Source organism: Clupea harengus, chromosome 9, assembly GCF_900700415.2.
Source record: "Clupea harengus chromosome 9, Ch_v2.0.2, whole genome shotgun sequence".
NCBI classification, from domain to species: Eukaryota; Metazoa; Chordata; class Actinopteri; order Clupeiformes; family Clupeidae; genus Clupea; species Clupea harengus.
Window position 1 is genome coordinate 20,560,873 of NC_045160.1, and position 13,847 is coordinate 20,574,719.

Consider the following 13,847-nt stretch of genomic DNA (forward strand, 5'->3'; position numbering starts at 1 on the left):
TTTATGTTTGTATGTTCAACTAAATGAGTAGGATCCCCCATAGGATTTAGCCAGACCTGTCATAAGGCTGTGGGAGAGTTTGAGGAAAGTGCAACACAGCCTAAATTGTTTATGGGTCGAGAATTAGTTTTCATAATGCCATAATCCAAATGTTGTTAAATACAGGCTCTTCCCAGAGAGCTTTTTTGGAATGGTACTCTTTCCACATGTGTGAGGGAAAGTCACAAACAGACTAGTAAGTTCACAATAACTTCCGCCAGGCCCTCCAAATCTATGCATCTTGACTTTGGACTTGAAAGGATCAAATTCATGTTCCAAGGAGGATATTCATAATATTTTACATAAGGGTCAGTGAGTCAACTCTGACAAGTCATAGCAGTGAGTGACTCAACTCTAACAATATATGAGGATTCTTATAAAGACTATATAAAAGAATTACTCACACGTATTTGTCATGAGATCTAATTTATTCAGTCATTATGGTATCTGTAAATTATATGACCTCTATTGAACGATGCATGTACCAATGAACATAATCTAATACAACTTTTATGGGGGAGTTTGTGTTTTGGCGTTAATGTTTTCTTGTTACCGACGAAGGTTGCAGAAAGTTTAACATGATTAAAGAACACGTTTATTGCCTTCTAGGGTGGTGATAAATTGGTAATTAAAGAGCCGAAGTGGGAATTGTCTCGGAGTAATGCGCACTGCAACTACGTTTTTCACGTCTTGTGTGAGAAAAAAAAGCTAGACTCACAGAGGGAGGGCGCAAATGGGGGGAGGAGGGAGCAGGAGAATGGAAAGAAGTGGAGTTGAGGAATTTGAATCCTGTTTGAAGGGAGAGCGAGAGAGAGACTGGGGCTGAAGTAGCCTACCGATGGGAGAGAAGGTTTAGGATTAGAGAGGATACAGCAGAGGGACGAGACGGCAACAGAGAGATCGCAGGAAATACTGGTTTAAAAATACACAGAGAACTCCAGAAATAACTTTAGGAGGAACTTTGAATGGATGCCGATTCTTTTCTCTGTGTTTGTTCCAGGTTTCAATCCACAGACCAGCTTTTTTGTGAAATTGTAAACAGAGTGTACGGATGTTAACCCAGAAGTTTTTTTCTTTCTGGAATTCTATTAGAAAACTTCTAAATTGGAAACAGAAAGGCGACTACCACACGGACCGCTTGCTCGGTCAGTCACACCAATCTTAAGAAATTTGAACCTATAGCACTTTTTCGAAACCCAAAAGGAGAACAAGAGAGAGAGAGCGAAAAAGCAAAGGACATTCTGTTTTAAAAGCAGAGCACCGCTGTAAGCCTACCTGTGCACAATCGGACCGCAAAGCAAACTTTCAGCTTTGTTTTTTTTTAAGCGGGATCGGTGTAAATATTGAGATGATGCGGTGAGAGACTAAACCCATTTCACGAATTTAGTTACGCATTCAAGAAGTTCTAGATACGAAGTCAAAGAACTCTCAGTCTCTCTGGATCAATATCAGAGGGAAGAATGAAGACTGGGTCAAAGACTACGCTGCTGTTTACTTTCTTACTTCACGCGTTGACCTGTGTGAGTGCAGAAACATGGACAGGTAAGTCGGCTAAGTCCAATACTCACAGCCTTTTCGTTTACAAACATTGTATCGATGGAAAGTTTCGTGCGACTTTCTCATGTCAACACCTTGACCGACAAATGAAACAGTCGATTTACCAATGAGCTTGAGTCCCGTCCCGCCGTGTTTACTTACAGAGCCCTTGGACATGCCATAGGATAGATAGAGGATGCAGATATGACAGCACGCGAAACTGCAATTGATGGTTCCCGTTGTCTGACATCTGGAATAGTGAGGGCAGTTAAACGAAGCAGAACGTAGATCAAAGAAGTAATGTTAAAGCTGTATCTGTAAATGTCAGTGTCAGATAGCACGGAAGACAGGTACTTTATGCTGAAGAGAAGAGCAGGTGTGACCTCTGCGCAAACCTTCAGTCGTCTCCTGTCTCTTGTCCGCACAGGGAGATTAATTTGTCAGCATAAGTGGAACGTTTCTGATGTGTCTGAGAACAGTGGACATAAATGGTTAGTCAGGTGCGCAAGCTACTTTGCCAACAGACAGTCCCGAATGCTTGTTTACATTGGTTTTGAGACATTGCTGTGTCTACCTCTAGGCTGTCTCGTAGTCCTGCCTCAGGAAAACCTCATATGTTGTTTGGGTGAGGTGGGCAGTCTAGACTGCCACCTCATTTTTTATGTTTTGTTTTGTTTTTTCATTTGTTTCATACACCTCTCTCAATCTCAGTCTGGGATCTTTGGCTTCACCTTCCTCCGGCGAGTGAGATAAAGAGGGCTGTAAGGGTTATGCAAGTACACACTTGAAAGAGGACCTCCACTCCCCACACCCCTTCCCCTGGCTTCAGTGGTCTGGGTCAGGGTTGAAGTTGTCTCTTGGAATGCTTCTGAGAAACTTTGATGCCTCTGCTGCCGGTGCTGCTACTGTTGTTGTTGCCATGTGATGGGGGGGTGGGGGGTGGGGGGAACAAGTGTGAGCGGTTTTGGGCAGTGTGGGGGCGGTGGAATGATGTGGTGGTGGGGGTCGTGTATGGGTATGCAGCGGCGGGGTGGAGGATAAAGAGAGAGATAATGCGCTGGATTGTGAGTCAGACTCAGTGCTGAATCAGACAGGGGAAATGATGGATTGAGTCGGGGGGCAACCAGAGGGGTCGGGGCTTTTGGAGGCGGGGGCGAGGGGGTTGGGGGGGGGGGGGGGGGGGGGGGGGGGGAGGCCAGTGGAGCCATGAAGCCAGAAGAATGGCATGAAAAGGCCAGCGGAGGAGAGGGGAGACAGCAAAAAGATGTCTGTGTGTGTGAGAGAGAAAGGAAGAAAGTGAGAAAGTGAGAGAGAGAGAGAGATGGGGGGACTGGCCTGGGAAAGAATGAATCGTTTGACATGTAGAGGGAGAGAGTTGATGGAAGGATGGAGAAAACACAGGGAGGAAGGGAGGGAGGGAGAGAAAGCTTTAACAGCTTTTATGGTATATTTGTGGAGAGATTTTTTTTTCTCAGTCTGAGTTATGGCCGTGTTGGAAGTTGTGCAGGGTGAGGAGGAGATGGGACTGAATGAAATATGGCGTAAGAAGAGAGGAAAGCCGAGATACGGGGCTGGGGGGGGGGACTTGCAGGAGGTTGAAGGGATGAAATAAACAAAGATTAGAGAAATTAGATCATCCATCTCTCTTTTTCTCACTATCTCTCACTCACTGCCTCGACTCCCTTCACTCTCTCTCTCTCTCTCTCTCTCTTTCTTTCTCTTTTTGAACACATTCTCTGTAGTCCAACTTCGTTTTGGTCTGTCTTGGACTGTCCAGACTTCAGAGAGCTCCGTCAGCGTTTCAGGCTGACGGGGACACAGGGTCTGACTTCCCATCCGGGACCAAAGAGATGACAGACAGTTTAACATCAGAGAGGTAGCGGAGACACAGAGAGGCCTTTAAAAGCTGAGTGAGGAGGGACTGACTGGGCCTCCCTGCTTAAAATATCGCCCAGGGAGCCCATGTGATGGCATTAGTGTGTGTGTGTGTGTGTGTGTGTGTGTGTGTGTGTGTGTGTGTGTGTGTGTGTGTGTGTGTGTGTGTGTGTGTGTGTGTGTGTGTGTGTGTGTGTGTGTGTGTGTGTGTGTGTGTGTGTGTGTACGCGAGGGTGTGCATGCTTGTGGGTATTTGTTTGTGCCTGCATGTACATGTTTGTATGTTGGGTGGGTTTGTGCGTTTTTGTGTATGTGCGCTTGCTTGCGTGCATGTATGCGTGCTTGCGCGTGTGTGTGTGCGTGTGTCCGTGTGTGTGTGTGTGTGTGTGTGTGTGTGTGTGTGTGTGTGTGTGTGTGAGTGTGTGTGAGAGTGCATGCACATCTCTGTTTAATCGCTCAGAGTGCAGGGTCATCAGGAAGGATTCCACATGTTTTTGCTGTCTGCATCAACAGTGTCCTTGACAGGCATAGGAACCCCGGGTGTACACAGAAGTCTTCTTGAGAGACTTCATGATTGGCCTCTTCTGAAAGTCTGAAAGAGGCAATATTCATAACTAGAAGTAGTATATGGCAAAGTTAGTATTTGTAAGTATGAGAAGACCTCTCTGACTCTCAGAACAGTTTGGGATGTAAATCGTGAGTGTTTGGGTATCTGTCGCAGTAAATATCCAGTCTAGTTAAACAGATCTATGCCTCCAGATCATAGGTCAACCAGGATGGGTTAAAGATCGCTGGTTGACATGATTAGTGGGGTTGAAGTCTGAGAAAGCTCTGCCGACGCAGCAAGGGTTTCAGAAACTGAAGTAGAAAGTGCTTAGTTCAGGAGTTTCGCATGACACAAATGTCCTGAAAGTGCAATGAACTCTCTCCTTTAGTGAAGTTACAAAGCCGTGCGTCTGGTGACTCTCTGGCCTTGCTAACTAAAGAATGCATGGCATTTTGATTCTGTGGCGAGAGCAAGGGAGAGAGAGGGGGGGGGGAGAGGGAGAAAGGGGGGAGAGAGAGAGAGAGAGGGAGGGAGAGGGAGCAAGAGGGGGAGAGAGAGGGAGAGAGAGGGAGAGATAGCACAGAGGTGATTCATGCCTGTAACTAATGGACTGGCAGTTGACTTGTGCATTTGATGCTGTGCAGGTTAGGCGAGGCATGTTCTGATTCACCACTCATGCGTCTAGCAGGGAATGCCAGCCTCCACCTCGGAATGCATTTTAGATTTGAACTGACCCCATTGGGATGGAACTCTCTCCCCATTAAGCACCATTTGCTGATAAGGCCTTCTTGCCGATAAGATAGCATTGTCTTCATGTTTGCCTCCAGCAACTCATTTAAGTCAGATATCACTGAGTCTGGGGGTTTTCGCATACCTGGGAGAAGTGATTAGGCTGGAGACTCTTCACCTGTAGCTCAGATAAGTCGTATTCTCTAGCTGTCCGGCAGCCACGCTTGGAACATAAGTAAACATAGCAGGTAGTCAGAATGAACCTGTCCACTGACTCACTGTTGTTTAAGGTTGGGAATAGTTTTGAAGTGACTCAGTATGGAAGTTCCCGTCTCCTGCAGGACTATAAAGTCATCCTATAGTTCCCGTCTCCTGCAGGACTATAAAGTCATCCTATAGTTCCCGTCTTCTGCAGGACTATAAAGTCATCCTATAGTTTTATGTGGGATGATGTTGGCCATAAGGAATGGTCATACGATGTGCATTAAAATAACTTTAAGTGATCAGTGATCATTTCCTGCTTCCTTTCATTAGTCCTTTGTGTAGAAGATGACAAACGTGCAGGTGAAATAAACAGGCCTGAGGAGAAAGGGAACGTTTTTGTATGTTGTGTTACTGGTGCAGGTGCTCTGTTATGTATCTTGTTGTGTTTTTTTTTTTTTTTTTTAGTGCCAGCATGTTATTCATGCATTAGGGCACATTCTGGCTTTGACCAGGAGAGCAACAGTACTCTACTAAATGAATGACCAGAAGTGGAGTGAACCACACATCTCATTTTACACTCAAACACCCCTCTGCCCCTCTCCCCCTTCTTCTCCCCCTACAGGGCTTCACTTCGTCCAGAGCCCCACCAACGTGACCTCCTCCCTGGGGAAGCGGGTGAGGCTGCATTGCAACCTGCAGGGGCAGGGAGGGGAGGACAGCCCCCCGGACGTGGTCTGGTTTCAGGAAGACGTCATGCTGGAGATGGCCGACACCAATCAGATCCAGCTCCACGTGGACGAAGACACCTGGGTGGTCATCAGCACACTCACGTGAGTTTGGGTCTGCTGGTTCACCTGTTGGTTCACCAGGGATTACCTGTGTACTGGGGATGGATGGTTGGAGAAGACAGAGTATGATTTTTTTTAAATTGTGACGATTGTGATGTTTTTAGATATTTGCAGAGTGTTTTTTTTTTTTCTTTTTCTTTTTCTTTAGAGCTGTGAAGTAGGCGAGTTGCATTTTTTTAATGAGAGCTTTCAGTCTTTTGTAAACATCTAAAATATCATGTCTGGGTTTCTGTCTGTCAGATGTTTTCTTTGTTTGTGATCCTCAGCGGATGTTTAATCCTTTCAGTGTGTCTGTGTTTATGTCTATTAGTCTGGTACTCATTTGTATCCAAGTTATTACTATCTGTTTCGCACATGTCTGTAGGTTAGTGCTGATATTTGTAAATATGTTGATCTTTCTGAGGTGGCTGTGAAGTTAGTGTCTCAAAGTGTGACTGTCTCCTCTCTCTCTCTCTCTCTCTCTCTCTCTCTCTCTCTCTCTCTCTCTCTCCTGACAGTATTGAGGAGGTGCAGCTCGTAGACATGGGAGCGTACCGCTGTGCTGTTGTGGATGGAGAGAAGGTCACACTGTCTTATAAGGGACACATTCAGCTTGAAGGTGAGTGTGTGCGAACCTAATAAAAATGTCTGCAATCCTCTTCCCTCAACAACCTGTCAACATTTCCATGTTATGTTTATTACCTCTCTCCTTAGTCCTCTGTCTTCTTCAATATCTCCTCTCCTTCCTTTCCTCCTCCTCTCCTCTCTATTCCTTCCTCACCACTTATTTCACTTTATTGTGTAAAAAAAACAAAAGTTAAATACTGTTTAATATAATATCAAAGTATAATTAACATAAGAATCATCACTGACACAACCAACAGCTTAGATATCAAACAGACCTAGATCCCCCCCGTTGTTATTGTTCCGTCCTCATCTCTCCTCCTCCCTCCCCCCCTCCTGTACACAACTCCCAGGCCTCCCTCATTTCTCCGTGGAGCCCCTGCCCATGTCGGTGGTGGCCAACGTGAGTGTGTCTCTGCTGTGTGTGGCCCACGGCCCCCCCGAGCCCGTCCACATCATCTGGCTCCAGGACGGAGCCCCCCTCAACAGTCTGGACGACCCCATGTCCAGATCTCCCTCCTACCTCAACCTCACCGGTGAGGCATTTTTCAGCTGTTTTTTGGCACAGGGATGATATGTTTAACAGGTGTCTGTACTATTTAATATAAGTACATGTAGATGTCCAAACTCCGATTCTACCTTAATCTCTCTGGTAGACTGCATTTCGACTCTTGTTAGTTAATGTGGTAAAGCACTACCAACTGCGATATGCATACATAAGCTTTTATAAGCTTGTTCCAGATGATGTCCATTATCACTAGGGCTGCTTGGGTCTGCTGTGAGGCCAACATGCTGCTCACATTAAGTTAATTGACCAGAAGCTATTTTGTGACTCTTTCTTGCTTGAAATGATATAGTTAAGACTATTGCCAGATGTAAGACGGACAGAATGCTGGCTTTTCTGAAATTGCACCAATTTGCCCTCAGGCTGCTTCAGGCCAAACTGATATACTTGACTTGACTTGCAAGCCAATATGTGGCTTAAGGACGGGTGGTGATTGGTGCTCAATATGGAGGAGAATTGGGATTTCACTCTTTGATACATTGAAGCAGTTATTTTTTTATTTAAAACCATAGTGTCTGACAACAGTGCCTGGTGTTTTAAGAACTTCCCGAGTCATCACAGTAAATATTTATTTGAATTATTCTTTTGGGTCACACTTTTTGAACACCCAACGCTGTTTCTGTAAGAGTTAACCACAGTTATCATGGTTAGTTTCATAAAAGTACTCGGTGTGACTCAAAGGAAACAAATTTCCGAATAAAATCCTTGGTATCTTTTCCAGAGTTCCAAGCACTTGCTATTCCATCCCTACCCCATCCCCACCCCACCCCACCCCACCCCCTTCCTTCCACTCCCTCCCCACATTCAAGCTGCAACATTTAGAACTTGACCTTGGCTAACTTTGTGGTTAACACGGAAACAAGCTGGTGACAAGAGCCCAGTTGTTGTGGAGCTTAAGAACGTGCCTCTCACACACATTTGTGATCTATGAAGGAACCAAAGGTCAGCTGTAACAAGATTAGGACGCGGAATGTCCAGTAACTAAGTGATGAATGACAGTAAACATCCATTGGAATTGTGGATTTTTTTTTTCTTTAATGCCATGAATATGATGGATTGATACAAATAATTTGGACAGCTGGGCTGAGGGATGTTTCAAATCCCAAACGCGTTTCCCAGATGTGCTTGTGTGTCCTCTGGGACGAGGAGTCCCTGTCCTGGGACGTGGGGTTTTAACAGAAGAGGGCTTTGAAGGCTGAGGATGGGCAGTAAAAGGCTTCTTTCCTGAAGCACAACTCCCCATCCGCCAAGCACCAGAGACACCGTGGCAGGGCTCTAGAGACAGTTCAGTTATGATCAAAGACAGACAGACACACACACACACACGCACACACACACACACACACAGTGCATACAAATACATAGAAAACATGAACACACATATACACACAAGCGTGGAGGCCTAAGCACGTGCGTGCACACACACACACACACACACACACACACACACACAGACACACACACACAGAGACACACACACACACACAGACACAGAGACACAAATACGCACACACACACACACACACACACACACACATAGACACACACAAGCCAACCAATCTGGCTGTGTACCAAACCAGTATCCATTGAGGAGCTGCCCAGTGGTTGGTGGTCTGTAAGCAACAGGGGAGAAATAAAGGAAGGAAAGGAAAGGAAGATAGACAGAGAGAGAGTGAAGAAAAAGGAGACAGAGCAGCAGAGACAGAGAGGCAGAGAGAGAGAGAGAGACAGACAGAAAGAGACAGACAGAAAGAGAGAGAGAGAGAGAGGCAGGCAGGCAGGCAGGCAGGCAGGCAGGCAGGCAGGCAGGCAGAGGGAGAGACAGTCAGACAGAGACAGACAGACAGAGACAGACAGAGACAGACAGAGACAGACAGAGACAGACAGACAGAGACAGACAGAGACAGAGACAGAGACAGAGACAGAGACAGAGACAGACAGAGACAGAGAGAGAGAGGCAGGCAGGCAGGCAGGCAGAGGGAGAGACAGACAGAGACAGACAGAGAGAGAGAGAGAGAGAGGCAGGCAGGCAGGCAGGCAGGCAGGCAGAGGGAGAGACAGACAGAGAGAGAGAGAGACAGAGAGGCAGGCAGAGGGAGAGACAGCGAGACAGACAGAGACAGATATAGAGAGAGAGGCAGGCAGGCAGACAGACAGAGGCAGACAGAGGGAGATAGTTAGAGGAGGAGAGAAAGGACAAACAGAAAGAATGACTGAGATAGACAGAGAGGGACACAGGAGAAAGTGACTGAGAGAGTCTCAAAGTAGAGAGAGGGAGAGAGAGAGAGAGAGATAGATGGATAGATGAGATAGAGAGAGGGAATGAGAGAGGATAAGATGAGACAGAGAGAGGGAGTGAGAGTTGTGGACATTTGAACAGCAGCCACTCCCGTCTGTTAGTTATTTCCTTTCTTGTAGCTCCTTCAGCTCAGACCTTTCAACTGAAAACACTGACTCACAAAGACCAAAGAGAAAAAGAGAGAGAGAGAGAGAGAGAGATAAAGGGATAAAGGATAAAAGAGGCTAAAAAAGGAAATGAGTCTGATAGAACGGGTCAGAGGAAAGGAAAGAAAGCAAACAAGACTGTAAGTGAGCAAGCTAGGCAGACATGAAAGATGAAAGAAGACCGAAAGGAAGGAAGGTCAAAGAAAGGAGGAGAAGAGAGAGATAGAGGTGGTGATGGGAGCAAGAGGCAGGTTCATTTTTGAGGGGTGAGACACACTAGGTTCTCTGACTCACACACACACGCACACTCACACACTCAGACACAGTCTCGCACACACACAAGCTCGGAATGGAGCAGCTGCTCTGGCTGACCGCAAAGGCGGCAGTGCCACGAGCACAAACATCCTTTCAGTGGCGGTGCCAGCGCTCCCTCCATCTCTCTCCCTCCCTTTCTCTCGCTCTCTTTGTCCTGTTCTATCTGTCTCTCTCGCTATTCTGCTGTCGCTCACAACACATGTGGAACACCCATGTATCAGATCTGGGTCTTGAGAGATCTCTTCTTTCCTCTGAGAAGTATAAGAAGCAAGTGTCATTTGTCTATCAATCAATCAATCAATTCAATTTTATATAGCGCTTCTCTATATACCCGAAGTCGCTTTACAGAGTCCAGAGTCCAGTAGTCATACACACACAGTCATACCGGTGGTGGTAAGCTACCTCAGTAGCCACAGCTGCCCTGGGCAACCTTCCAAAATAATGGAGACTAGATTGACCATCGTAGGCACAGGTGAAATGACCACAGAGAGGCTCAGATGTGAGCCGTAAGTGGGCCAGACGTGGGCCAGACGTGGGCCAGATGTGAACCGTATCTGAGCCGCAAGTCAGCTGCTTTACAGAAGCACTCGTGGTCTCTCTTGGAACCGGTAATGTGCCAAATGAAGCAGGTCTTCACCCCCACTTACCATTCCCCATGTCTCCTCCTGAAAGAATAGCCCCCCCCCCATACTCATACTCATACTCATACAGTCTGGTCCAGGCCAGTTTGAGGAAAGGCGACTGAAGGACTTGAGCTATTGGATTCCGTTAGACGTACTCAAATAAAGCTTAGCCAAGGCCCTGACTGTAATAAAATGGTTCTGGTGGAAAACCACAGAATTTAGCAAAACCGTAGCATTGTTCAAGGACACTTGTGATAATCTCAGAAATGTTTCGGTTCAGTTTCGTGTCTGGCCTCTGACCACTGCAGAGTCACTGCGGTCACTGCTGACACCTCTAGAGTGAGGGAATGAAAAGGGTTTATGGGAAGGAAGTGAAGGACTGAGAAGTAGCGAAAGAGTGTGATACATTTGTTCATTCACAAACACACACACACACACACACACACACACACACACACACACACACACACACACACACACACACACACACACACACACACACACACACACAGTGCCCTGAAGTGTGTCCTGGCCCATGTGCACTGGTCACTTTAGACCCATTATTATTATCTCTAAAATATCTCTTGCTATCCTTCTGATAACAGCGAAAATTAACACACTACAAAGCAAGTCACAAAGCTAATGCATCACCAATTTCACAAGGTGAGCAGAAGCTAACCATAGCTTTACCAATCGGGTATCGCAAGTGTTCTCACAACAACCACACAGTTAATTTAAGTAAACCCACTGAATACCTTACGATTTGAAGGCAAAGAATAAATCAAATGTTTTAAGCGCTAGAACTGTATTGTTGGGTTTCATAAGAAACTGCAGGGTGTGAGTAAAGAGTTGTCGGTAACCATGGATACCACCATAGCAACATAATGTAGTATTTTTTGTAGTAATCTTTTTTCCACCTCAGCATATTGGTAGTACCATCTTTATTTGTGTGAGGCAAGACAATTTTGTTACAATAGTCAGACTGATAACTGCATTTTAACTCACCAAACTGTTAACCTGTGTTTCCCTCGCTTTTCTTCCGCTTTTCCTGTCTCTTTACACTCTTCCTCTCATTTTAATGCTCTATCATCATGCATTTCTTCCTTTCTCTTTATTTTTCTCTATTTCTCTCTATCGTCTTTCTCTCTCTTTCATCCACTCCCACACAGTGCCCTATCGTTTGCCCCCTCCCTGTCCTGTGTGCCTTATCGTTTGCCCCCCCCCCCCCCCCCCTGCCCTGCGTGCACCCGCTTGCCACCCGCACTACCCGCTCATGCCACAGCCCACACAATGGAGGCATGGTCTCCCAGCACCACACACATGACCTTGAGGTTGTGTGTGTGTGTGTGTGTGTGTGTGTGTGTGTGTGTGTGTGTGTGTGTGTGTGCCATAACAGGGTCTGAATGATCTTAGTGTCTCCAACTTGCCTATAGATGAGGGTTAGGTGTGTGTGTGTGTGTGTGTGTGTGTGTGTGTGTGTGTGTGTGTGTGTGTGTGTGTGTGTGTGTGTGTGTCTGTCTGCCTGTCTGTGTCTGTGTCTGTGTGTGTGTTTGAGAGAAACAGAGAGGGAACACCAGCAAACATCATCACTTTTTCACACTTGACATTTATGAATGTCAGTATGGCTCAGAGGGTAGTCATCAGTAGTTGTGTGTGTGTGTGTGTGTGTGTGTGTGTGTGTGTGTGAGCACGTGTGTCTGCCATTACAAATGATCTCTATTTGACACTGTAGCTAGCAGATCAGGCATCTACATATCAGTGGTGGTTTTTATCATCATAGTCACTGTTGCTTTAGTTTAGCAGATTTAAGCAATTCTGAAATTTTGCATACTGTATATATTTGCTTGCATGTTTCTGTGTGTCTTTGTGTGTGTGTGTGTGTGTGTGTGTGTGTGGAGGGGGGTGTTTATGTGTGTGTGTGTGTGTGTGTGTGTGTGTGTGTGTGTGTTTGTGTGTGTTTGTGTCTGTGTCTTCTTCCTCATTAACATCTTAAAAAGCAGAAACAAAATTCCTCTGCTCAGCCATTTTATCACCCCCCCCCCTCAGCCCCCCTCCCTGAAGTCTCTCCACATCCTGCAGCGAACACCAGTTCCTTTTCTCCCAAAACCCGACACTAAAAAGAAACACTTTCTTGTAAATACTCTAAATGACACATTGTGAACCTTGTATGGGAAACTAGATTTCTGGATTTCTATTTAAGTTAAGCCCTCAGCAGGCTGATGATCCAACAATAGTGCTGTGGGTTAAAAGTAGGACTTTCCTTTCCCTAGAACCCGTAGCCACTAGTGCACAAAACTAACTCCAGCTCATGTAGCGAGTAGTTTACTAAGAAGAGTGATGACTTGGCATGTTGATATATAGCTAGCCATTCTCAGTTAAAATTGCACTGAATCGCGTTCTCTTTCAATTTGAAGACACTTAATTAGCCTGACCGGATCAAGTTATTGCTAAAACCACTCACAAACACAAAATGGAAATGGAGGAAAACCAATGTCTCCCTCTCTGTCTCTCTTCCAGGTCTGAACCGAACCTGCTCTTTCTCGTGTGAAGCTCACAACCGCAAGGGTGTGGCCTCCTCCGGCTCAGGCACCGTGACAGGTTGGTGTTACCCCCTCAGGTCAAAGGTCAACGAGCTGCTGTGTCATCTCATCTATCACTCACATTTTTTTCCTTTTTTAATGATGAACCTTTTATTGAGAGGTTCTCATCCATGACAGACACAAACAGTGGGGCTAAAACTAGATGCAGACTGCATAATGTTTACAAATAAAAAATGACAAGAACTAGGACTGAAAGAAAGAACAAAAATGATGCATAACTACTTGTCCACACAATTGAACCAAAACAATGGCAACACTGTGCCGTTTCTTTTAAAAACTTTTTAAAATAATATTTTTTTTCTCACTTTTTCTCCCTCCCACCCTATTCGGACCAGTCCTTCCGGCCCAGCCTCGGAACATCAGGGCCTCTGAGGTGACCAACTCCAGCATTCATGTCACCTGGACACCAGGGTTTGGTGGAGTGTACCCCGTCACCTTGTGCTCTGTTCAGGTGAGAGGACTCAGGAAAGTCCCTGGTCTGAGAGATGGTTAGGCCTGGACTGGTCAGAGTGTGCTGGGGAGAAGAAGAAGGAGGGAGGAGAGAGAGAGAGGGAGGGGGAGAGGGAGGGGGAGAGGGAGGGGGAGAGGGAGAGGGAGCGGGAGAGGGAGAGGGAGAGAGTCAGCCTCAGCGGGGAAGTGTGTGTGTGAGAGAGTGAGTGTGTGTGGGGCACGTGACTCACGTTCAGCTCAGTGATCTCCCTCACAAAGGTGCTGCTGACTTGGATAAGTTTCTGTGCAAGTCAGCTTTATCACACAGAGAAAAAGGCCCGCTTTACTCATGCTAACACACACACACACACACACACACACACACACACACACACACACACACACACACACACACACACACAGTCAGCTTTATCACAGAGAGAGTCTCGCTTTACACAACCTAACACACACACACACAGGCGTACACAT

The 13,847-nt window shown here is 46.2% G+C and overlaps 1 protein-coding gene across 1 annotated transcript in view; it reads left to right on the forward strand.

Annotated features, from left to right (window-relative positions):
* The first annotated feature begins 851 nt into the window (after window positions 1-851).
* Window positions 852-13,847, forward strand: part of LOC105895777 (tyrosine-protein kinase receptor UFO) — a 40,872-nt gene continuing 27,876 nt past the window's right edge. The window contains 6 exon segments of the mRNA XM_012822467.3: window positions 852-1,581; window positions 5,553-5,760; window positions 6,276-6,376; window positions 6,735-6,917; window positions 12,847-12,927; window positions 13,265-13,380. Coding sequence (XP_012677921.2) covers window positions 1,500-1,581; window positions 5,553-5,760; window positions 6,276-6,376; window positions 6,735-6,917; window positions 12,847-12,927; window positions 13,265-13,380 — 771 coding nt within the window. The 5' untranslated portion in view covers window positions 852-1,499.